Source organism: Lissotriton helveticus, chromosome 7 (genome assembly GCF_964261635.1).
Source record: "Lissotriton helveticus chromosome 7, aLisHel1.1, whole genome shotgun sequence".
In the NCBI taxonomy this organism is placed as follows: Eukaryota; Metazoa; Chordata; class Amphibia; order Caudata; family Salamandridae; genus Lissotriton; species Lissotriton helveticus.
This window is the reverse complement of record NC_136068.1, coordinates 1,735,660,005-1,735,685,700: the sequence shown is the minus strand read 5'-3', so window position 1 is coordinate 1,735,685,700 and position 25,696 is coordinate 1,735,660,005. Positions and strand designations below refer to the sequence as shown.

The window sequence follows — 25,696 nt, the reverse complement described above, 5'->3', positions numbered from 1 at the left end:
TAGATCTTGACAGCTCAAGACAACATGCCGCCTCTGAGTTGCACCGCTGAAGAACAGCTCTGTCCGGCCTTGCTGCACGCAGATCCGCCATCATCCTCGACGATCTGCAATGAGGTTGCCAAAACCCATCCGGCGTTCTTGCACGTCGAATTACGTTGCGTAACAGCACAGCCAATGATAACAGCGTTGGGGGTTGCTATGGAAACCCCGACGTTACGTAGAAAGTGCGTGCCTTCCAGTATGACTCAGGCAGGAACTTGGAGAATGCCTCAGCTCGCGGGAACCCACGCTCACAAAAGAATCTTGCGCCCACTGAAGAATGCTGGTAGGTGTTTGAATGAAAATACGCACTGAGGTTGGCAACGAAATTTAAATGTTCGCTGTTATCTGAACAGCATTAAGTCACAAATATCCCTCGACTGCCATTGCTGACCGATACTCCATAAGGGTGCAAAGTACTGCCAAACACTCACCGGGGCTCGACTTGTGCCCCCAACAGCAAAACGTTTTGAAAAGCATGTTTCAAGTAACACAGCAGTCAATCAAGGCAGTCCCAAAATATACGGTGCTGGTTCACTGCACATCACAGGTTGCATATAAGTCCAAAATCAATATCATTCACACATCTAAAATATGCCTCCTTCCAATATTTTAGGTTGGGGGAACCAGGTCAGGTAACGGCAGGTTGGGCACACAACGCTGTAGTCTCACTGGACACTCTCCACACTGTAGTCCCATTTGACGCTCTTCTTCATTAACACAGGCACTGGAGACCAGAGACAGACCAAAAAGGAAAGGGCAAAACTGTGGTAAGATAAAGAAAGCCCAAAAGAAACTGGCACTTACGTGGTAGGGCGACCGTTGTTATGGTCACTGGTGGGGCCATGGGAGTACCAGTTATCAACAAATCCATAAGTTGTAGAGGCCAGGTTTCTTCAAATCCATATTTACTTGAGATTCTGTTAATCCAAAGCCCATATCCATAAAAACTGCACGCAGGTTCTAAAAATCGTAGCCAGTGTTAAAATAAAGAAAGATCCGTAGTCCATAGATGTAATCCAGGATCATAGCTTTATTCTTCAGTTTAGATCTATAGTATTAAGATGTAATGTAGAGACCCCACCAGGACCAGTTAACCACTGCTCAGCCCTTCATACCAACTGACTCCTTCTTACAATTCAACCCTCTCAACATTCCGATGACATCATGTAGGCCAAGCAGTAGAGCAGGGGCAAGCATAGGGAGGATGCATAACACTTGCTATATTATAACACAGGGGTTATCTTTGGCGTGTAACTTCTTTGCCCTAACTAGAGTGTTGGTCTCTGCCTGGCTTTGGCGCAAGCCTTAGCCAACCAGAGACCCCATTTCTAACAGGACTTCTATAATCATATATTATTTCTTTGGTGACTTGAAAATAATTACCTTCACATTCTACCTTTGTGGGATCTTCCATCACTGCTGAAGACACCATCTTGATACAGAATACTGGTACTACAGTGATCACATACCACCTCTTTTGGCATTACAACACGCAATCCCAATGCAGTGATGACATACCACCTCTGTGGGCATCATCCGATACTACTCCTATGCAGACATTAACATTATATGCATTCCTAGGGAGGTGCGGTCCAACAGCCATTTTGCCAAAAAGTAAGGAGCTAATCAAGCTCTGGGTTCGACTTGACCATATTTCTTGGTTTTATATGTTAATTTCTTTATGTGTTAGTTCCCTTACCTCCTAAGATGTAAGCACTAATAAATAGGTTCAATAAAGTTTTAAGTGTCTTTCTTTAATCATGATGATATTTTCTCACACATTAACATCATCTGTCTTTTGTACATACCCCTAGTATTTATACAGCAATTCATATATGAATAGATTATAATGGTGTTTGTGTATGTTGTTGATAAAATAAGCATTTAACCACGGGCCTTTTACTCTATTCAATCACAAATAGTATTATGGAGTGGGTCCTCACATGGATGGTAGCACATGTTCAAATCTCCACAAGCATGGTTCTGTGTCATGATTTTTTTCTTAACAGTTTTCTTTTATTAGTATATTTTAAAAACATTGGGAAAGGTTAGTCACCACAAGGCAGGTATCCACATTTAGTCCCCACAAGGATGGTAATGTGTGTGTGTGTGTGTGTGAACCTTGCTTGTACCTGCGTAGGTGTGCTTGTAATTCTACCCATGGATGTCATTTGCTTACAAAATAGAGTTTCGTTTACTCACCGCTCAGGCTCAAGGTTCACGGAAAAATATTGATTCATTCTTCCATTTACAATAAACGTGCAGAACAAAAAATCCCAGTGCAAACACATTAGTAGTTATCAGTTAGGTGCACACAATAAAAGTGGGCGGTAGTCAGTATTGAGACATCCTAAGGAGCGCCCTTTATAAGGGATAGAAAGGCGCCTCTGCTGATTAATAGGGACAGGAACCTGAAACAGCAGAAGGACCCTCACCACAGCAGAACAGAGCTACCGCTGCAAGAGTAAGTGGAAATGAGAAGATTCAATTATTCTGGGGAGAATATGGCATTTAAGGATGGGCAGTGCAAAATGATGTTTTGTACAGCATTAATTGACGTCGCAAATTGTTGCTACTTTATTTGAAGTTATGCTATAACGACTGGCCCCATAAAAGATTCTCAAAAGGAAAAAATCCTCAGCAAATTATATCAGTACGTTTGTCTGAAGTACTATTTTTCCTCATTCAAAAGTTAATTGCTTACATATGATTCGCGTACCTAATACATTTCGTTTTGAGAGCCTGTAAACAACTGGGCAGATGAGTTTTCTCAAGTTAAATCCACAAAAGTAACACGGGTTGTAGGGTGAAATGCATAGCCAGTCAGTCAAATACCTTCTTTCGATCTTAAAAATGAGATCATAACAGTACAGAACAGTATATCCACCAGTAGAGTCTTAAAAATGCCTAAGTGTACATTATGATCCTTTTTTATTTGTTAGCTGTGTTTCGATGCAGTAGAAATTGAAGCTAATTTTCAGAATTCACGCATTTTCTCAAAGAATGAATCTTTGGAAAAATGTCTAATGCTCCAGTGACAATGAAAACGCTTTGATCCTTGACATCACAAGAAGCGAATCTTCTGTGAAAAGATCTTTGTTCAGAAACACTGTTGAACGAATCTTAGACGGTCAGACGTCACTTAATGAACAGCTAATCACAGTAATCTAATTACGTCTTTTGATCACGCAAATGTAATTGATTTGTGCCCTTAAAAAAAACGGATTATTTGTAGGAATGCGATTTTAAAAAGTGCTCTCATGCTCAGACATATTTTAGGAGGCAAACAGAATACGCGTAAAATGTTACTCTAATTACATGATTTAAAAGGAGACATTAACCCCCTTGTTTCCTTTCTTTTATTCCTGAAATAATCAGTAGTTCTACATGAACTGTTACAGGTAGCAATTTAAAATTTCTGCTGGTGGCTGATTTAAGACAATGCTGAATACAATTGACATGGTGTTTGTTACCGGTTATAGAGTGCGCAAACAAAGCTTTGGCAGTCACCAGCTACTAAAAGGTAGTTATTGAGGGAAATGGTACATAATGGATAATTTCAAGTAAAGGGCATTCCATAATATGGAGCTACGCGCTGAGAGGGACTGGCCACCCCTATTAACAGGTCTATAACTGGAAACAAACAGAGTTTTGTTTACTGACCTAAGCTTTTGAGATCTGTAAAGAGGAGGCTCAAGAGGCTTCGTTCCTAGAGAAGTACAGTTCTTTCGATCATAATTGTTGACATATTTGATACGTTCTCCAACCGGGAGACTCTGTAGGCTTCGATGCGCTGTGCCGGGTTTTACAGTTTATAGGGATGAGATTCTCAGCAGATACAATTTGAAGGAGATAGATTTAGGTCAACAGGTTCTTGTTCACACCCAAATGTGCTCTGTCTGCAAAGTTTCAGGGCTGATACTAACACGAAGATCATCTAGATTTTTTTGGGAAACTGAAAAAGCCAACATTTTTGTCAGTAGAGGAAGATAATAAAAGCCTGTGCTTTCAGCTTTGAAGATTTGGGTTTTTATAGAAAGTTCATGGTCCATCCAGATCCCCAGGTTTCTCAACTTCACTCTTGCTGCGGACTTGAACCTAAGTTCCTTGTTCAGATTTTTTGGGCCAGCTAGCAGAAAGCGCTCTGACAAACATGACCTCTGTTTTTCTGGGATCTAATGTATGCGATTAAAGCACTTCTAGCAGTCAATTTCCAGTAAATAAAAACTGAAAAGCGGTGGTGACAATGCTGCTCCATGGGGCACACCGTGTGACAGTGGTTTGCATTTAGAAGCAAAGTTTAGGTGCCTCATAGCCTGTGCTCTTTGAAACAGAATCCTGTCGATTTATTTATTTATTTAATTATAAAGTTCTATATAGCGCGGACTAGATCCCAAAGGATATCAGAGCGCTTTACAGTTGTAGGGAAGGTAACAATCAGAACTTGAGTCAAACATGGGTAGTAAAATAAACATAAGATCAATAGTTCATGCATAACAAATCAATTGTAGTCCAGGGAGGACAAATGGGGCTATATGAAGTAGCGTGGTGATATAAGGGTATTAAGTGAATAATCAAACATGAATAATAGTCAACAATATAGTAAAATCTAAACATGAATTATATGGCGCTTATCCTAAGCATTGAATCAAGTGGTAAGCAGCTAATAAACATTTACAATCTTGGGTGCACGCGCGCTGGGGAAGAAAAATCATATACAAGGGTGAATCATGCTAATCAAGGAACGACAACTTTCGGGCGGAAAATAAAGTACAAGAAAGGTGTATATATAATGTCCCTCCTATTAAGGTAAGAACTTCTTCATGAGGAATTTCTTTGCTTCCAATTTGAAGGTGGCCTTGGAAGAGATCCTCCGAATTTCGGGTGGAAGAGAGTTCCAGATTTTAGGAGCAAATCCCGAGAAAGCTCGGTGGCAAGTTCTTTTTTTGCAGAAGGTCTGTGGTTTCAGGAGGAAGGAATTAGCACTCCTTGACGATCTACCTCCTCCAGATAGTTTTAGTTTTTGTGCGAGGTAGGTAGGGGTTTTGAAGTGGAGGGCTTTGTGTGAAAGGCAGGCAATCTTCAGATGAATTCTAGCTTCATAGGGTAGCCAATTTAGTGATTTTAGAACCGGAGAGATGTGTGTATTATGCTTGGTGCCCATGATCAATCTGGCCGCTGCGTTCAGAGAGGCCTTTATGGGGGCCAAAGCGTATTTGGGGAGTCCACATAGCATGGCACTGCCGTAGTCAAGTCTCAGTAGGACAAGCGCTTGGACCACTTGCTTGAAATCTGCTTGCGGTAGAAAAGGTTTCAGATTCCTGAGTTTTCTTAGAAGGTGGTTAGTTCCCTGGCACACGTTGCTGATGTGAGACGTCATATTCAGATGCTTGTCCAGAGTAATTCCTAGGGATTTAGCTGAATCGATGATGCGGGGGGAGCAGTTGAAGGAGGTTAGTTGGTTCATCCATAGGTCGATATTAGGAGTATATTTCGGAGGAGATATGAGGAGGAATTCTGTTTTAGAAGTGTTTAGCAGAAGGTGGTTCTTAGTCAACCAATTTTGGGTAGTCAGGAGGGTAGAATTGAGTGAGGTGATGTCTTCCGGAGAGGAGATTTTTAAATAGAGTTGGGTATCGTCTGCATACATGTGGAACCTAGTGTCCAATGAATTTAGAACGTTAGCTAAAGACTCCAGGCACAGATTGAAGAGAATGGGAGATAAAGAGGATCCTTGGGGAACGCCCATGATAACAAGGGATGCCTGGGAGAATGAGTGATTAGCTTTAACTCTTTGGGTTCTGTGTTGCAGGAAGGACCCAAACCTGAGAGGCCCATCCTATGTTCCAGAATGAATAGGAGGTTGTCATGATTAACAGTGTCAAACGCGGAGGAGAGGTCAAGTAGGATAAGGAGGCAGGATTCATTTCGATCAAGCATTGTTCATATATCATCAATCACGTGAGTGAGGGCCGATTCGGTGCTATGTCCACTACGAAAGCCAGATTGATGTTGGTCCAGGAGGTGGTAATTTTCAATGTGTGCACATAGTTGTGATTGGACGCATTTCTCCAGGAGTTTGGCAAGGGTAGGAATACTAGAGATAGGTCGGAAGCTGTTAAGATCTGTACTATCCATGAAAAAGCTAAGTCGCCTAGGCCACAGTCGACCACATCTGTAGTGCCTCAAGATTGACAATGTTGAAGGCATATGACAGATCTTGTAAAACTACTACTCAATATACTAGCAGTCAGGGATCATCAGTAATGCTATGAAGAATGACTGTGATGGGAACCCCCATCTGGAATCTTCTACAGTCTTGTTGGTCTCAATCTGCTATGGTTTAAATAGGTGAGAAATAATACAAGATGGCGCTGACTGTGGCATCTACTTGGATCCAAGCAATGCGATTACTGCAGAAAGCTTCATTTTCAGGTCAGAGTGGATTTCATTTATTCTGTGTGGGAAAGCTCTGCATTTTCATCAGAGTCATTGCCTAGAAGACTTAGTGGCTCTTTCCTCCATGAGTCTTTCTGTCGGTGTATTTCTGTATGAAGAAATCACAAGTGCTGTAAAAAGCTCTTTCTCCTTTTATTACAGGAGCCTTCTGGGCCCTACGATGTTTTTGGAATGAACCCATGCAGGCAGTATCTTAGTTTGCCATTAGTTTCCAGTGTATTTTTGATTAGTTAAGATTTTACAGCTCTTTCTGAAATATATTGCTTCCTTAACATTTGAACTTTACCTTTGCTACGCAATTCAGGATTTATTGGTTAAACCCCATTGTTAACTACTCAGGGAATTCCTCTAACCGAGGTTCCATTAAAATAATATCAATCTAATCTGTGTTATGTCTTTTCAGGTGAATTAAACAACTTGCACAGCAACTAATTAATGATGTCTGCCCTGAAATTGTCTTCGTTGGTCCTTATCATCATCAGCCTTATAGTCATTCTAATCTCGCTCGCATCTGATTATTGGATATCTAGCCCTGGTTCATTTTTCGGACTCTGGAGATGGTGTTTACTTGGTATTTGTACGACACTTGGATCTGCCGGTAAGAGAAGGAATCAAAGTGGCAGAGATGTAACAATGTATATGATCATTTTTCATCTACCCTACAAAAGTTTTAAAAAAGCCGGAACTGGAGGCCAATCTGAAGGCATTAAATATAACTGAGAACACTTCTCCAAAACCAATAATTAAGTCCAGGATAGAATTACAATTGTTCAACAGACCATTGATTTTCAAATTGTATTATTCAAACATGAGTATCAAATGTATAAATCATTTTTCTTTCAAATAATACACATACAATTCAAAACACATCAATACACATAGGATGAAACATCATGAAGCCCCACTAACATTACAATACACAAACATAGAATGTATAGGTTAATAAAGACAAAACACAACAAAACACAAAGCACATAGGCAAACCAAATGGACAGTCAGACAACGAACAAAGGGAACATAAGAAATACACAGACACATTCAAGGAATATTCAAAATTCAATATATGCCTAAGACATCAAATCAGTGCTAATACATAATACATAATATTGTTCCTGCAGACCATTTGGTGAAATATATTGACGCAGAGGCCCTGGCACGACACATCCAGCAATTGTGGATGTCTCACTGATGGCGTTAAGCCACTGATTCTAACTATATTTCCAGAGCCACTGATTCTAACTATATTTCCAGTGCCCTGGTGAAGGAAACCTTTACTCTTGTGCCACTTCCGAAACCTGTGTCTGTGCTTTTCTTGCTGAATTATGTATTAGCAATGATTTGATATATTAGGCAGGATGATATTACATAGACCAGAGGGTGAGTTGAGTGACATTACAAAAAGACTACATTCACATAATTCCAGACACAATGAAATGATAAGGAATTGCCCAAAATCACACAATGTTTGGTCAAATGCATAAACAGTGATTACCAAAATACAATCATTATGTTTTAACCTACTTACTCCTTGGTTTTTTTATTGTTTCTTTACTTTTAGGCCCCTTAATTAGGGTAAAGTTTAGAATTGAGCATCTTCAGAAAATTCTCCAGGGCATATTTTTGAGAGGAGTTCCATTTCTCTTGTACCACGTAATGTGATGGTAGTGCAACGCAAGTCCAAAATGAGATTTATGAAGCCAAGCAAGGCCACCTTGTAATGCAACTTAGCAAAAATCGCTGCATTGCATTACTCTGCTCTGGGAAAGTAGTCCATGGACGTTGCGTGAGTGTTCTCAAGCAAATCGTATGTTTTGTGACAAATTCCCAGATTTATCAGAAGTGGTAAACCTGGGAATGCGCCAAAATGATATGCCTTCCCAGGGAAGGCGCAACAAGGGGAAATATCTTTATTTTTCCTCTGCACTTCCTTTTTTCTGTGTGTTGCGCCCAGCAGCAGATATAGAAAAAGGAATATGCATCTCTGGATTGCTTTTGTGGAGGAAGCTGTCCGTTCCTGCACAAAAACAATCCTGCATGCAACACAGGCACCCTTGCACCACGGAGCAACAGTGCCTGCATTGGTGCTAGGCAGCCAAAATGGCACCAGTGCAAGGAGAGGAGAGGGATATGTCATATTCTTTTTAATACAGCGCATTCTTGCCCTTTTCTTTTTCATGCAGCGCTGCACTGCTAGGGACTTGCTGCGCTGTGGCACATTCTCATAAATAATCCCCTCATTTTTTAGTGGATGTACTGTGTTGGCCTTCAGAAAACCACCTAACATAATTGTCCTAGCATCTGGGATAAAAATGTGAGAGGTAACTTTGGAAGCGCATTCCGTAACAAGAAGGAGAGTCATCTAATGAAGGATTTATATATTATCCTCAAAAGGGATGATTTTTGTCAGCCATGTAAGTTTAAACTCAGGGGTCACAAAGTGATTATGAGACTGAATTAAAGTTCGGTGGTAATGAAAAATTCCCCATTCGATTAGGAAGTGCTAAACCCTCATCTGGAGGATCCCACTTTGCTACATAATCTGCAAGAGAAATAACATCCACAATAGTGAAGGGTAGCTTGGTGGATATACTGCTGCTGGCAGACTCTGAATTCCTTATAAGAGTATTTAACACATCCTCTAGAAATCCGAGACTATCCCCTGTCCATTGGGCAGCTTGCTTCACCGATGAGATCAGGAGTAGTTGTAACCCCTCTAAAGTCATCTTCTCTATATTGAGAGACCTGAAACAGCCGGGGGAGTCTTGAAGTGCCTCTTATATCATCGGATGTGCAGTGTGAGGCCCTTGCCACCTTCTTTGTTAAGAAGGTGGAAACATTTACAAGACCTTTCCTTATGCTGTCATGCACTCTAACCTTGTGCCTCTACCACCCCCTACACAGACACTGTCTACATTTCCAGCTGTCTCCATGGATGAGCTACGGGTGTTATGTAACAAGGTCAAATCAGGCTCCCCTGCAGACCCCCTCAAGCCTGACCAATTCATGAAAATATTACCTGTTCTCCTTACGCCTCAGAACCAAGTGATCAATCTATCTCTGTCCAGGGCAGTTGTTCCGAGTACTTGGAAGCAAGCAAGGGTAGTTCCTCTGCATAAAAAACCTTCCCTTGACACAGCTAAACTGGAAAAAACGTCACCCTATCTCACTCCTGCCGTGGGTCTGTAAGATCACTGAGACCTACATTAATTCTATTTTCATAGGATTTATAGAGGATAACTATCTTCTTGACATCTCTCAGAATGGCTTCCGCCCAGTCCACAGTACAGAGTCGGCCCTCCTAGCTGTAACTGAGCATCTTAGGGTAGCTCTAGATGAGGTTCGCACATCGTCTCTGATTCTTTTAGACCTCAGTGCCGCATTTGATAGGATCTCTCATCAGATCCTGCTGCAAAGGTTGGAGGAGGCGGGTATTGTGGGCCCTGACCTGGTCTGCTTAGCCTACTTCCTTTCTGACAGGACCTTCCAGGTAGTGGCACCTCCACTCGTCTCCACGATTCATTCTAACAACCAAGGGGTGCCTCAGGGCTCCGCTTTGAGCCCTACGCTCTTTAACCTCTATATCCAACCGTTAGCAGCCTTGGGTAAGAGCAGAGGGCTTACTATTGTATCATATGCAGATGACACACAGTTGGTAGTCACAATCGGATGAGGCTGTGCAGGAGGCCTAGGAGTTTTGTGACGATCTTGCGGCCATCGCTTAGTGGATGACTGCCAACTATCTCCAACTTAACTCCAGCAAGTCGGAGGTTCTGCTGGTAGAGAGAGACTCAGAGCTGTGGTGCGAACGTTGCTGGCTGGCTATATTGGGTTGTGCACCCCTCCCTCAAGCAGGTGGTGAAAAATGTAGGTGTCTGGGTTGACTCTGCCCTTAGCTTTAAGTATCAAACTAAGAAAGTGTCAGGGACTTGCTTTGGCATCTTATGGGGGCTCAAACCACAGCTGGGGTTTTTTGATCTGCCCATCAGGCAGATGATTGTTCAGGCCTCCATCCTGTCAAGGCTTGATTATGCTAATGTTCTCTATTTAGGGGCCAACAAGACTGAAGTCCTGAGACTGCAGAGAGTTCAAAACGCTGCTGCCAGAAATCTTCTTGGCTTTCCTAGATCCTGCTCCACCTCCTGCGCTATATGTTGGCTTCATTTGGTTGCCCGTAGCCAACCACGTGGAATTCAAGGCCCTCTGTATCTCGTTTAATATCCTCAACCTTTCCTCTCCTGGTATTCTGGTGAAATTGCTGTCTCCCTACTCTCCCTCTCGTCAACTACTGGTGGCGGTTCCCAGGGTGAGAAAGGTTCGGGCTGGTGGGTGCTCTTTCCATTTATTGGCAGTCATACTTTGGAACGCTTTGCCAATATCCATTCGCGGGACAAACATCTATCTGGCATTCCGTAAGGCCATCAACACACACCTCTTCCCCCCCCTTTAGTTTTCTTCTACGGACAGCTGCCTTATATGTTTCTGCTTTCAACGCTGGAACACCTCTTTGCTGGTGCTCTTTATAAATCAGGATAACATAACATAACATCTCTACATCCACCCTCTGCATCACAATCAGGTAATTATTTGTCTGGGGCAGGCTTTACTAGGAGTGTACCCATCAAAGCTATCAATCCTCTTCTTGTCCATCACCCCAGATCACACAGGAACAGTGCATGTAAACAGATGTGCACATATGATTGTGCAATTATAGAGTGTGGGCCTTGGAACAGAGCAGCAGAGAACTGTAGAATCTTGGATGGAGTGAGTATGTTTTAATTATAAGGGGGGGGTATATTTTCATGTAGCATCCGAGGTGGGAATGCGGTAGCTCTATTTACTTATGGACAGATGTTTTAATGCCTTTCAAAAGTGGAGGGAGACGGATTCTAGAAATGACAGGTTTGTCTTAGCCCTGATCAGGAGGGAGCACCAACCCCATCCAAACGATCACCAGAATACCGATTAGCAACTCAAAAGCAGAGTGATGTAGGAAACATGTTCTAAATCAGTTTAAGAAACTTTTTCTTGGTTCCTTGCAGTTGATATTGACACGACTCGAGCCTTCATCATCATCTCGTTCCTGTTGTTGGTGTTATCTGCCGTCACGCAGTTCCTTGAAATCTGGATCAACAATGTTTTGATGGGGATGAATAAGCAGAAGCTGGTGACAATCCTGAATTTTTGTGCAGGTGAATCCTTATACCAGCTTTGTTTTAAAACACTTAGGTGACTCTATAAGAACTGCAAACAATATGATGTGATATTCTACAACTAATTGTTTTATCACATATTTGGCTATGGATGACATTGATTCATGCTGTGAGAAGAGGAGACAATGTCATCTTATACAACAATGTGTGATTTCAGTGAAGGGAAGACCAAGGGAAACAGCCTTTACAATATTGTCTTAACCACACATGCCTTCACTACGCATGCTTTCACCACGCAAATGCCTTTACACTGCATATGCCATTAAAAAGCAAGCTAAGTATATTTAAGGTAAGAGAGAGTGAGAGAAAGAGAGTGTGTGTGTGTGCGGGTGTATGTGTGTGTAGATATATAATTTAGGATGTAGGGGTGGGTAAGGGTATACAGTGGTAAGGGTATTTTAGGGTTTGTGGTGAATAGAGATATAGAGTGGTAGACATATTTTTAGGAAGTAGGGGTGAGTAGAGCTATATGGTTGTTAGAAATTGGATTTCTGGTTGGCTAGGGCTTGTGCCTAAGCCAGGCAGAAACCACCAATCTAGTGAGGGCAAGGGAGTTACATGCCAAAGATAACCCCTTCTCACCCCCTTGGTAGGTTGGCACGAGCAGTCAGGCTTATAATGGAGGCAATGTGTAAAGCGTTTGCGCAACACACTCACACAGCAGCGACACACTAGGCACACCACAAAATAAACTCCACACAAGGTAACATAAAAATAGCCTTTGTATTATCATAAACACATTAAAAGATAATCACAAATATACACTGTGCCACCTGGCACTAGGTAATATTTTACAGGGAATTATAACCATGACAGGACCAATCAGGCCACTGTCAGAACCATTAGAAAGCACAAGTAGCAAATATAAAACAACCAGCAACTACTGGTAAAATACTGTACTCAGCATCATCACATTAGGTATAAGTCACATTTAGAAGTGTACCGTAGTAACCCTCCCTATGTGCACACATCACCTCAGGCATAAACCACATTATGCATCCTATTAGGGCCTTGCGCCCAACCCACACCTCAGGTGCTCACAGGCCAACTGGCCTTCCTCTGGGGGCCAGTCTGGGACTTCCCCTTAATGCTCTATGTCCACAAAAATCAGGGCGCTAAATGGGGCGAGTGTGCAACTCACCCCTGTTCCTCTTTTGCCAAAAATAAATGCCCCCTTCGTTGCAGCTGCCCGCCACCTCGCGGTGCAGCTGTGAACCCCCGGCACCACAGTGCAACTCAAGTCCCTCTCACCGGGGCTCTAAAACGCAATGCCCCCATGTTGCAGCTTCCCGCGATCTAGCGGACCAGCTCTGTTCATCAGAAATCGGTACCAACAATGCCTCCTCAGCCCCCCTCACCGGGGCTTCTATGGTGGGCCCAAAAAGGAATGGCCCCGTCGTTGCAGCTGCCCGCACCCTGGCGGTGCAGCTGTAGGAATGAGCACCAGCACCAACACCTCTTCCCGATACTCTGATGCCTCAAATAGGCACCCACAGTGCCCTGTACAGGCCACACTCACCGGGGCGTTCTCAGACTCTGTCCAGTCTCACTTCGTCGGCGGGTGGCAGAATAGAGCCTGTGAGGCTCCGGCCCGCCTTCATGGTGCCACGATTGCTGTCACCACATGGGGGCTCTCCATGCTCACACAGGACCACCTTCCTCAAACAGGCTGACGATGCCAGACTCCCTCTCCAGCTGTGCTTCTTCAGCCGAGCCCGCCCTCGCATCTTGAGTGAAGTCTCATTCTCGCTTCACTGCTGCAGAGTATCTCCCGTACCGGGAATCCTTGTCCTCCTTACTCTGCAGCTCGGGGCCATGTAGGCGAGCCCCGGCTGCTTCACCGCAAGCCCCACCCACAAACAGGCCAGGCCTGACTTCCCAGCTGCACTGAGCAATGTCTATGAAACTCCTTGGGCACAGAACGGCAGGGTAGGCTCCTGCCCACATTATGGCAGCACAGCGGGAATCCCCACACCTGGATTCCTTTCGCACAGCACTTTTTTCCTGTCCTCTGGTGCAATCAGCAATAAAGATATAGCGCTCACGAGGTGCTAGGATCCAAGTTTCTAAAGGGGCAGAGTTGGGCACAGGCAGGCCAGCACGTAGGGACCCCCAGGAAACAGCAGCTGGGTCCCATGGCGGTTCGTCCTGACGCCCTGCAGTCCTCTGCGTCAAAACAGGTAAAAGTAAGCACCAATTATGGTGTCCCAGCCCCACTACTTATACTCATATCTCTTTGTTCTCTCCCCCTGGCACAGGCCTAGACCCGGTTCAAACCTGTTCTAGGGGGCACTACAACCTTTCTATACAATGCTAACACACCTTCATTGTCAGTGGAGGTCCTGGCCCCAGACACACCACAGGGGGGTGGAGCCAGCATTGTACTAGGCCGGCACAGACCTATTCAGGGTCAGGGGCTACTCCTCCCACTACTCCAAATGCAGATCTGCCTATTCAGCCTAGGGCTGACTCATCCTGCCCCTCTGGAGCCATACACTTCACCAGTCCCTGTCACTCCAGAGCCAGATATGCAATAGACAGCAGCCAGGCACAAAGACACATAGCACACAGAAACAACAACTTCTAAAAGTGGCATTTCTAAAGTAGTGATAATAAATCTGCGCATACCATTACTCAGCATTTATTACAACTATTCCAAACATACCAAACTTGACCACGCTGCTCCTCTTGTATCAGGAATTACCACTGAAACACTTCTCAGGGAATCCCCAATGCATTTCTATCAGAGGGCAGCCTCACAGCAGTGAGAAACCAAAATGGCTGTTTGTCACTACCAGTACATGTCACACATTTAAGTTACATGTCCTACCTTCTATCTATAATACACTCTGCCAATAGGACTAGCTAGGGCCTACCTTTGGGGTGACTGAACAGCTGCGGGGTGTGGAGGGAGTTCCGTGGGGCAGGCAGGCCTGGCGGGGGTGGTAAACACCAGAGTATGGATGATTGCAGGTAAGTAAACATTTAAATTAAATAAACGAATTTCGTTGCGCACACTGCATCGCAAAATGCGATGCAAGGCGCGCTACGAAATTCGTTTTATTCATTTAATTGTTTACTGGGCTAGGGAGAGGAACAGAAAGTCTCCCATTGGTGCAAAAACAAGATCCAGCACAGTGAACAGAAATAGGCAAAGGGGGTCAAAAATAATCTGAAATCTGTAGGAATATGAAGGTGAGTTTATGTGATAAAACCCTGCAAGTAGAAGTCTCCAAGAGTGAACTGAGGTCAATAGGGAGAGAATTATCCCGGGAAAAGGATTGCCAGTACCTGTCTGGGGAAAAATCTGCAAAATGTATGGTAAATTCATGGCAGAAGGGAGTCTGATTTCCTTTCCTGGCTATCTTGCCAAACTGCTGGTTTAGGTGCGAATTATTAAGAAAAAGAATTGTTGTTAATCCTTATTATGCAAATGGGTAAACCAAAATGGAAATTATCCAACCTGATGCAAACTGCATATACGGGCTCCTTACAAAATGCGGGATATTGCACACGTTAGTGGATTGCTTTAAGGTGAATTGATTTTGCGTCCAATATTTTTTAAATATGGTATTACAAATCGAGCACAGGCTATAGAGTTTCTCACTGACATGTGCTTCTTAGACATTGCAATTGCTAATGAAAGGTTTATGACTGCAGTTAAAAAGTCATTCTCGGATAAATAAAATGTACTTGGCGTTTAGATAAATTATTTTAGCAGTTATAATATGAAATGAAATGCTCCAAATGTAATCATGAAGTTTAAATGCCATTGTTTTATCTTGGTTTTAAATTAGAAACTCCTAATGAGTCAACCCTGCATAATAAATTGAAAATGCATATCTTAAAAGGATAGGTGAGGCAGCTAAGAACGGACATGTTCGGTTATCCAATTTTAAAATAATGGCATTCCAACAATTTTGTTATAACTTTTTGATCAAATGAGTATAAAGGGGAGTCTAAATATTATGGCTTTCTCTTTGTTTTAAATTGTATTGGTTGGACTATGAACTTTGCTGTTGAAATTTTAATACTGCAATATTTATTACTTAATTTGTTAAATGTTTAAGATAAGGTGACTATATGTGTAACTATGTTGTTTAAAGACCAATGATCTGAATAAACATTCCTTTGACTGACTGACCTGATTTCTGTTTATTTAAGTTTCCAAAAAATCACAAAACCTTTGTATAGTGCAAAAGGACAGGATGAGTGCAAATAAAATTATGAGTATGATGATTTTCTCAGATGAAACAATTATAAGTGACCCAAGTAAACAGCCAACATTCTTTCCCGGCACAGGACTCATCTGCTTTCCCCGAGTGAATAAATGTCTCGTGTTCCTTTTTTCCCCAGCTTGCAGCGCCATCATTGGTATGAGTGTCTTCACTGGATTCGCAGGAGTCAATGCTCCATATTCTTGGTCGTTTGCCCTAGGTTGGGTCTCCGCAGGACTGAGTCTGTTGGCAGGTGAGGCCTGATATCTAATACAATTTAACATCAAGTCCCACCATGATTCTCAATGCTGATGTCAACCACTAATAAACTCTAATACCAAGTCTCACCGTGATCCTTAATGCCGATACCTACCTCTAATAAAATTAAATACCAAGTCTCACCATGATCCTCAAAGCCAATGTCTACCTTTAATAAACTTTAATACCAAGGGCCCTATTAAGGTATAAGTCCGAATATCTCGGACCGCAGGTTGGAGGCTTCTAGTCCTACATCGTTGGTTTCAAATCCAACAGCCTTATTACAATGAAGGCTGTCGGATTTAAAACCAGCCGGTCAGACTGACTGGCTTCCGATGGGCTCCAAAAGCCCATCGGCCAGTCAGAGGCTACTCATAATCCCCTATGTACAGTGTTTACGCCGTGGGGATTATGATGTCGGATTCCAACAGGCTTTTCATGCTGCGCTTTCTAACATGAAAAGCCTGTCTGAAAGTGACTTTGGGGGCCCCTAGCAGGGCCTCCTCGCCACAGCGACCTCCGGTTGGAGCCCTGGGGCACCTGTTAATCCCTGCATCGCATGGCAGGCACCGTCAGGTGCTTGCCATGCGGTGCAGGGATAAACAAAAACACCCATTTCTCTCTGGTAGCTTGTGCTATGGCCTGGTTTACGGCAGCAGCTCAAGCTCCCATAGAGAAATGGGAGTGTGTGACCATACCTTGTGCGGTCGCATTCAAATAATGCGGTTGGGACTACTGACCGGAGGTCCCAATTCCGCAACGGTGCGTCCGCCTGACATAGTAATGAGGGCCCAAGTCTCACCATGATCCTCAATGTTGATGTCTACCTCTAATAAACTTTAACCCCTTGCATGTGGCGCACATTTTCGCGCTGTGCGGGCAATTTAAATAGTGGGTGGGATTTGGACGGCCCCCAGCTGTCCTCGGCACACACCCACCGTGAGGTCAGACGGCCGGGGGCCATCAAAGCATGCAAAGGGTTAATACCAAGTCTCACCATGATCCTCAGTGCTGATGTCTGCTTCTAATAATCATTAATTCCAAGTCTCACCATGATCCCCAATGCTAATATCTACCTCTAATAAACTTTAATACCAAATCTGACCATGATCCTCAATGCTGATATCTGCCTCTTATAAACTTTAATACCAAGTCTCACCATGATCCTCAATGATGATGTCTGCCTCTAATAAGCTTTAATACCAAGTCTCACCCTGATTCAGAACACCAATTCCCACCTATAATAAACTTTAGTTCAAGATCTCACCATGATTCCTAAGGCCAATACTTAACACTAACTAGCATTACTATCAAGTCTCACCATGATCTTCATTGCTTTTTCCTAATTCTAATAAACTTGACGGCCAGGGGCCTGATTTAAATCCTGATGGATGACCTGTAGTTTCGTGGGAGCCCCGCCAGATTTATAAATGACTGCCGAGCTGGTCATTTATGAAGCATTGCCAGGAACCACTCCTGTCAATGCATTTCACTGTTTTGTGCAGAGTTCCATCAACATGCTGCAGCCCTGAACTAAACTGTTTTCTTTTTCAATCTTCATAAAGAAAATCCTAAAACTGGATTTTGTTTTCGAAAATAAAAAAGACAATGCTCTCCTCACCATGGGTGCATGTAGCATTTGCCATTGTTCCTTACCTTCAGGGTTTTCCTGTCAGTGATGAGAGGTAAAGCTGAACTCTAATTGTGTGCATTTAAATTAGATGGGTGGAAATATAGGTCTGCCTCTAGGATGGCCCTTACTCTACAGGGCAATTGGAGCAGTTTAATCACTGCAAGTACGGAGTGGTTTCCACCATGTTTAAACATATGGCCCAATCACATCCACATAGGGCAGGAGAATCATTATCTTGGCAGTAAGCATAATCCATTGCCATGGAGCATGCTTACACCCAAGATATAAATCGGGCTTCAAGTCTCATTGCGATCCCCAATGTTGATCCTTAACTGTAACAAAGGATTAACAAAAACACTCAACTTGATGTCAACCTCCAACCCCTAGCCTTCACCTTACTCAGGCACAAATCTCTCTTTCTAAATGAAAACTTTAGGATAAACTACCACCTGGTTTCTCAATTTTTCCATTTGCCAACTGCCTGAGATGGCAATGCCAATCCAACCAGAGTGCTTATATGATTTGTTGTATTTAGAGTTCATCATATTTAAACACAATCAGGAAAGTCAAGGTTAGCAAAAGGTTTCCCGTACATACATACAAGTTAGCACTCCAATACATCCCCAATTGTATTTTTAATAGAACGCAAAATATCTCTTTATTTGCACCTATTCGTAACACATAACACACAGAGTGAGAGAAGCAGGTGAGATGTAGAGAGAGAAGGGAGAAAACGAGTGCCTGGCAGAGAGAGGAGGAGGAAGAGGGAAAGAGTAGGGAACGAAGAAGAGAGAGAAAGATGAAGGGTGGAGGGGAATGAGTGACAAAAAATTAAAGAGCAAGTGGCAGGGAAAGAGCAAGAGGATTGGGTGAATTGTAAGAGAATTTACTCAACCAGCTGCAGAGAGGATGTGATTTGGATATGATGTCATTGGGTCCACTCTACTATTGAGCTGCAAAGTGGGCCAAGTCCTTACAGCACTTGTCTCTCAGATGGCAGCACTCAAAGGCTTCTTAGGGGGCGGTGTGGGGAGTCTTCAAGCTCAGACCTCAACAGTCATGGTAATCAACCATTTCCCTCCTTCCTTCACCCTTTCTCAACTCTCCTCTATCCCCTTTTTGAGTTCTGTCTTCAGCAGGTGTCAGGCACAGGTGCAATGGTACTCCCTCTAATGAGACTGTTTGCTCAGACCCAGTTGTCCTTATCTCATCACTATGGAGTTTTGTCTGATGTTTGGCAAAGGCAGGGATACACAGCACTCGTCAGTCTCTCTCCCTTCCTCTTCCGAGAGGAGACATGCTGGCGAGTGCTCTAGCACTCACGTTAGGTGCGCAGAAGGCAGCATTCTAGACCTCTACCCAGATTGTGTGTAGGCTTGCAACCTTTGGCGCGGTGGCAGTCTCTCACTAGCAGTAAGCCCACTTATGGCCTTAGGTTCGGTTGGTGTGCTGGGTTGTGAGGGCAAGGGTCATGGGGTTGCCTCAAGGCACATTGTTTCTGGCAGCATGACCCGGCTGTGGCTTATATTGCTGGGTTATTGGCACAGAATGCTCGGGTGCAGTTAAAACACACAGCATCCCCTCTCACACTGGCACAGCTTCATGATGTTGCAGCAGCAAAGTCCACTCAGACCCAACTTCAGAATGTCACAGTGGCACAACCTGTGCAGGCACAACTTCATGAGTGTCACAGCGGCACAATCCACTTGTACAAAACTCTATAATATCGCAATGGCACGTTCTGTTCAGGCACAAATTAACAGTTTCGCTGTGCTGGCAACTAACTGTGAAGGACTGTGATTAGGTCCATGGAGCATGCAGATACCATCATCTTCCTAGTTGGACAAACACTGAGGCCACAGGGTCAGCTGATTTTGGCCTGCTCTGAACAACCACACCACCTGCATGGTAGTCATGCTCCTTCTCTCTCTCAGCAGGCAGCCTGGCCTCAAGGCACCTCGGGACTGGAAGACAACTACTTTTGTCCTGGTCAGATACCAGACTTTTAAGTACACTGAACAGTGATTGGGAAAGGGCCCAAAGGATGGCCTCACCAGAAGGACAACAACCAAGACATCAAACTCACCCTTTAGTGCCACCATCTACCAAATGGAGGTGCTCAGGAAGACTAATCAGCAGCCCTTCTTACCAAAAGACCTACTCAAATTTCTAAAGAAAGCCCTGTCTTCTCTCTTTCTTCTTAAGTTTCTAGGTCTTAGGCCTCAACCTTCAAAATGTCAGCAATATATTTCACTATCTGGTAAAGGAATCTCACCTCCATTTTCTGAACAGGCCAGAGACTTTTAAAATGGAACCCACATGCAGTGATTACTCTGATTCACTCATACATACAATGTAAGTACCACACAGTCTGCACACACATAACATGCACTTGGGATGTCAGCGCTGGAATGTGGGTTGGTACGTAGAACTGGAACGTTATATGAGTGGGCCAGTAGGCTCCATTACATTGAAACAGATAAAAAGGTCTGATCCCAACTATGGTTTCACGAAGCACAGTACGCTTCCATTGTCGCCCTACTACATTAATGCCAAGGACATTAGTCCACGGTTATTCAAATGGGAGCATGCTTGGTGCACCCCTCCAGGTTAGAGGACAGGTCCTGGGCCTCCATCATGTCAAAAGATAAGCCTAAGCCTTCAAGCAGGCACTAGATTAGTGAGAGGCTCTAGCCAAAATGAAACAACAGGATACCAAATGCTCACAGTCAGGCCCCTAGGGAATGGGAACATTCTAATTCCAACAACACCTAAGGGATCAATGTATCTCTTGTACTGAGGTTTATAGCCTACTGTCAACTCAGACAAAATAGAGAATACAAACATAAAATAAGTAAAACATAAGGGACTACTTAAAATGAAGTTGCACCATCAGCAACATGCCATTCAAGCCCTTGTCCGCATATTGTATGATGCATTGTATAGTGTGTGTTGTCTTATTATATGCAGTTCTGGGCTATCTATATTCTTGACAGCGGCGTCTTGCCAAAAATCTAATGATGTAAGTAGCCAGACTACAAAAAATACGCCGGTAAGTACCTGATCTTGCCACTGCTTCATATGGACTAGCATAACATAGTGATCCAGTGCCAATACCAATAATTGATCAGGGATCGATACTCAACAACATTAATACAATGGCCCATAAACATTCGCCCAGTATCCCTTAGGAGCCATGGTTAATTTGTTTCATTTACATCAAATATTCCTTATTGATCCTTTCGGGACATATGTCTTATAACTAATCTTAATATCAACTCTTCCCCTATTTGGTCGATGGACCAATAAGTTGAGTAGTTGATGGCAATGATAATTCTCATTTACAAAACATTTAGTCAGAAACAATTACAGACTCTCAGTAAGGTTAACAAATGATTTTTTTCTCAATTAAAGGTTAAATGATCAATTGCAATTGGTCACAATCAAAAAAATTGAAATCTCATTACAGGAGAAATTTTAAAATGGATACAGACTAGCTAAGCAATAGCATTATGCAATGAAGGAGTAGATAGAGTAAGAAACAAAGATTTAGCAAATAATTATGCCAAACAATAATATACCTAATGTAGGGATAGATAAAGAGACAATAGGTTCATCTAAAATAATGCATATCAATAATTTGTTGACTGAGTGGAGAGGTGGAGAGACAAAGATTCAGAGACAAAACTGATATTTTGCTAACGACATAGTCTAAATATAAACCAATGGTCTATAGGAAGAACCACCCCTTGACCAAGGTGATGATAGGGGTTCCCAAAGGTATGCAGGAACAGAATATCTCTAACAGGAACAGGATAACATAGGAACAGCTAGGCCTCTCTGCAAACCTATGGACAGCGATGCATCTTCCCTCTTTTCTCCTGCCAGCCTAAGCCTAAACACCACACCCCTAAATGTACCCCAATTATAGTCTAAAAACCTACATGTCCATCTCACATTAGTTGCAAAATGTTTGAAGCTTGTTAGGGGATTAGTTTTCTTTTGGAGGTGGGATGTCACACCACTGTGACTTCACTTGCATTTTGTCAATTCTATTGTTTCACTTCCTTTCCCATAGTCTGACTCTCAGTTCTTTCACATGAAATGTACAAAAGTTACAATTAAACATTCTTTATTCAAATTAAACAGCATCCACAGATATTGTAGCCTTTCACACGGTCGATCACAGCCCTTGGCAGGCATTCAGCATCACAGCCTTCAATTTTTAGGCATCTTCTGCTGTGCTCAGCACTTCTGGCTGCTTTGTCATGACAATATCGCTCCCATTCCGAGCCCTCCCTTTACAATAGACAATTTAGGAAAAGATGGTTCTTCATCCACTCCACTAAAACGAATGAAATATAGACATCCATTAATCATATGACATTGTATCCCTCACTGTTTATCACCAACCTGTGTATGACTCCTCATTAGTGTTACCTAGCATAAGTATTGGACAAAAGCAGCATTATTTATTATTTCAAAGCCTGTTGCAACATGCAACTTCTGATCCACGTGGGGCGTATTCGTGCAGTATTTCTCGCTACTTTTAAAGCACACTGCAAACACAGGTTTAGTTATTTCGTATATTAATTCATTATTAGTGCATACATGCGCAAAGCAAAGTCCCTCGTGTCTATGTGTGGTGCACATTAGTTTACTACTTCTACTTACTGTTAATACGCATTATAGGGGTAATTGATTCGAGCAGGTTTCATTTTTTCGCGAAACCCTGCTCCACCAATAGTCAAGAACCATGTCGATGTAGCAAGTCCCAACATTTCTTATCTTATTGCCAACAATACCACAGGGAAGGGCCTGACACACTGAATGGGAAGAAATTGTATCAACACAACAAACCGGGGGTCTAAGGGCCATATGTATCAAGGAACCAATTTGCGATTCTGTAATAGCGATTTTTAAGAAATCGCTATTTCAGAATCGCAAAATGGTATGTATCAAGAAAAACGCATTTTTTTTAGCGATTTCTTGATATTCCTTAATTGCGAATTCGCAAATTGCGAATTCGCAATTAAGGAATACTTTCCCATTCATTTCTATGGGCCAGGAGGAATAATTTGAGAATAATTTCAAGGGTGCAGCGGTGTCCAAAGGACACCCTGTTGCACCCCTGAAATAAGCATGGGTGCAATGTGGTGCACATACATGCCCTAAGGGCATGTATGTGCGTCACATGGCACTTTGAAAAATGCTGAAAAGTGCATCTTTCAAGGAAATCGCAACTTACCACCAACGAGAAGTTGGTGGTAATTTGCGATTCCTTAAGGGCATTTTGGAAACATTGCATTTAAGGAATCGCAAAATTTGCGATTCCTTAAATGCAATCACAAAATAAGGAATGGCTCGTTTTGCAATTCCTTATTTTGCACTCAATAAAACGATTCTCTTTTGGGACACAACATCCTATTTTAATTCACTTTCCCTTGCACTGCTCTCCTTCTTTATTTTTTTTTTCAATGGGCATTTAGAGGCAACAGCCCATTGTACTCTTTTCCAGTGATTTTTGGCCGGTATCCATCCTTGCACAAAATGGCGTGGTGTCCTCTATGATCAAGTGGGTCACCATCCCGTATAACTGGTTGACCACATGATAAAACTGATCACCTGGAAGAGTTGATGGTTATCCAGATTCCAACTATGTGGCTGATCCTTACCATATTATCACAGTGAGTCTTTGGTCAGTTGGGTGTTGTTCCTTATATTTAGCCGCTTGTAGTACTTTTGATACACTCTACCTTTGGGAGAAGTGTTGTGCCTTTTCATTGATATTAGGCATTTAGACCCCCGGTTTGTTGTGTTGTTTTATATCTGAGTATTTGGGGATGTGAACTTGGGCAGGTCCTAAAAAATTCCCTATGACCCTACTTCTCTGTTTGTTTTTGATAAGAAATTGTATCAGCCTAGAAATATCCAGATGTGAGTACAACCAAAGTTTAAAAATTCATCTTTGAAAATTATATCTTCATTACACAACAGCAAAATAGTGCACATTAAAGCTAAGTGGCAATTGCTTACGACCAAAAACACATGGGCTGAGCGTATGAGCATGAGTATTATACTGTAGCAACATTAGAGTTTAGTGCCTCTTCTGAGCAGCAGTATACTGAGAAAAAAACTTTAAGAAGAGAGGCCAACTTCAGTGCGTACTTTGTGACAGTGGTTGCAGTTGATGGGACCACTACTCATCTTCATCTTTCGATGATCTAGAGCTAGAGAGAAAGGCACAACATGGAGAAAAATTAGTAAGAGAAAGATTGGAAATACAGTGCAAATGTAAAGGCAAGGATGAAAAGAACCTAAAAGAGTGTGAGATATAGATACAGAAAGTGCGGGGTTAAGGGCATAAGAAGAATAAGGTGGAATCAAAACTAGGCAGCATCTATTTTCATGAGATAAAGAGATTAGAATTGTAGGATGCTGAACGAAAGAGGTTGGAGGTTGAGTCAAGACTTAGGTCCTGGTTAGGTGTTTGGCAGAAAGAGTACAGGGCATCAGTGTGGCAAAGGACATCACCTGGATTGACTGACACCTGCTAAATTTAGAGATGACTGCCGGCCCAGCGGTCCTTTCAAACAAAGCAGCTGTTTGCTTTTGAGAAACAAAAAAGGAATGGATCAGGCACACAGGGTCTATTCTACAAGGGTGTGGAGGATATTATAGTTTGTTTCCTGTACCTCATTTCAATATTATTCCTGGCAGTGAAAGACAGGGTGTGGATGATATTATACTTTGTTTCCTGTACCTCATTTCCATATGATTCCTGGCAGTGACATAAAGGGAAAAATACATTACAACATTCACTCTAAATAGGGCAGATGACACAATGTCCTTACTCTGGCAGCCTCTACTCCATTGAGCCGCTGGATGCTCCAGCAACAGAATTCTTAAGGTCTGTCTATCTCTAAATGAGGCAGACAGACCCAGGTTTTGGCATACTCTGCTGTGTTTGTGATGAAGCGCATTGTCTACTAAACTCATAAGTAGACTCGAGGCAGCCTTGTATTTGATAATCTCAGCATCCAGTAAGGCAGGTGGTAAGCTCCTCAGAAAAAGGTTTTGTTCCTCCATTTATAAGTGACGCATGCGCAGACCTAATGAAGTAGTGGCCCAGAGTGAGAATAGACCTCCTGCAGCAGTAAGACAGCATTCACCCAAATGCCCAAGTGCTGCACGTGCACCAGAAGCTGACAGCAGAGCGCTCTCTTTAGAAAAATAAGGTACATAGGTGCTGGGTCTGAAACTTGCCTTTTGCTTTGAAGCTAAACATCACTCTCAGTGTTTGTTTGTGTTTTGCTTGTTGGTGTTTAATGTGTGGTGCTTTTGTCACACTGCAGAGTTGGTGGAAGCTATACTGCCTATCTAAATGTTTGATACACACATTAAGAATGTTGGTTTCTTATCCACTGACCTTTGACCTTTGTTCTTTCTCTCCACTTGTGATCTCTGTGTCTCATCCTCTTGTGGCTCCTTCACGAGCAGGTGTTGTTGCCTTGGTGGCTTTCAAGAAGGAAGCTCAGTAGAGGGTGAACCGAACAAGACCTGAAGCAGCGAACAGAACGGATGGTGCTCAAGAACACTGGCATGAAGCCACCCAGTGCCGGACTCTTTCAGAGCAAGTGCTCATCATTTTCAGCTCTTTTTTTGCACAGAAATAGAGCCGAACATCAGAAGACCTGCAACATGGCTGTTAAGATGCCTCCGCAGCTTTCATACTTTAAAAAGTCTCCAGAAGAGGAGATAATATTACACTAAACATTCCTACAAGAATGGACTGTAAATACTTTGATATTGCTGACATACAAAATCTATGGATTGTGGACCTTATTTTCTATTTTCAAATAAATTGTTTTTTCTAA

The 25,696-nt window shown here is 42.8% G+C and overlaps 1 protein-coding gene across 1 annotated transcript; it reads left to right on the top strand.

Annotated features, from left to right (window-relative positions):
- Window positions 1–2,367: 2,367 nt before the first annotated feature.
- LOC144770717 (lens fiber membrane intrinsic protein-like) lies at window positions 2,368–25,696 on the top strand. Its single transcript, XM_078655448.1, has 5 exons — window positions 2,368–2,506; window positions 6,905–7,099; window positions 11,541–11,690; window positions 16,068–16,181; window positions 25,320–25,696. The coding sequence occupies exons 2-5, from the start codon at window positions 6,937–6,939 to the stop codon at window positions 25,358–25,360; spliced, it is 468 nt and encodes a 155-aa protein (XP_078511574.1). The 5' UTR covers window positions 2,368–2,506; window positions 6,905–6,936; the 3' UTR covers window positions 25,361–25,696.

Excerpts from the sequence above, each read along its gene's own strand:
- LOC144770717 (XM_078655448.1), top strand. The coding sequence starts at position 6,937 with ATGATGTCTGCCCTGAAATTGTCTTCGTTGGTCCTTATCATCATCAGC. Across the intron at positions 7,100-11,540 it reads TACGACACTTGGATCTGCCG|TTGATATTGACACGACTCGA; the intron begins GTAAGAGAAGGA and ends GGTTCCTTGCAG. Across the intron at positions 16,182-25,319 it reads AGGACTGAGTCTGTTGGCAG|GTGTTGTTGCCTTGGTGGCT; the intron begins GTGAGGCCTGAT and ends CTTCACGAGCAG.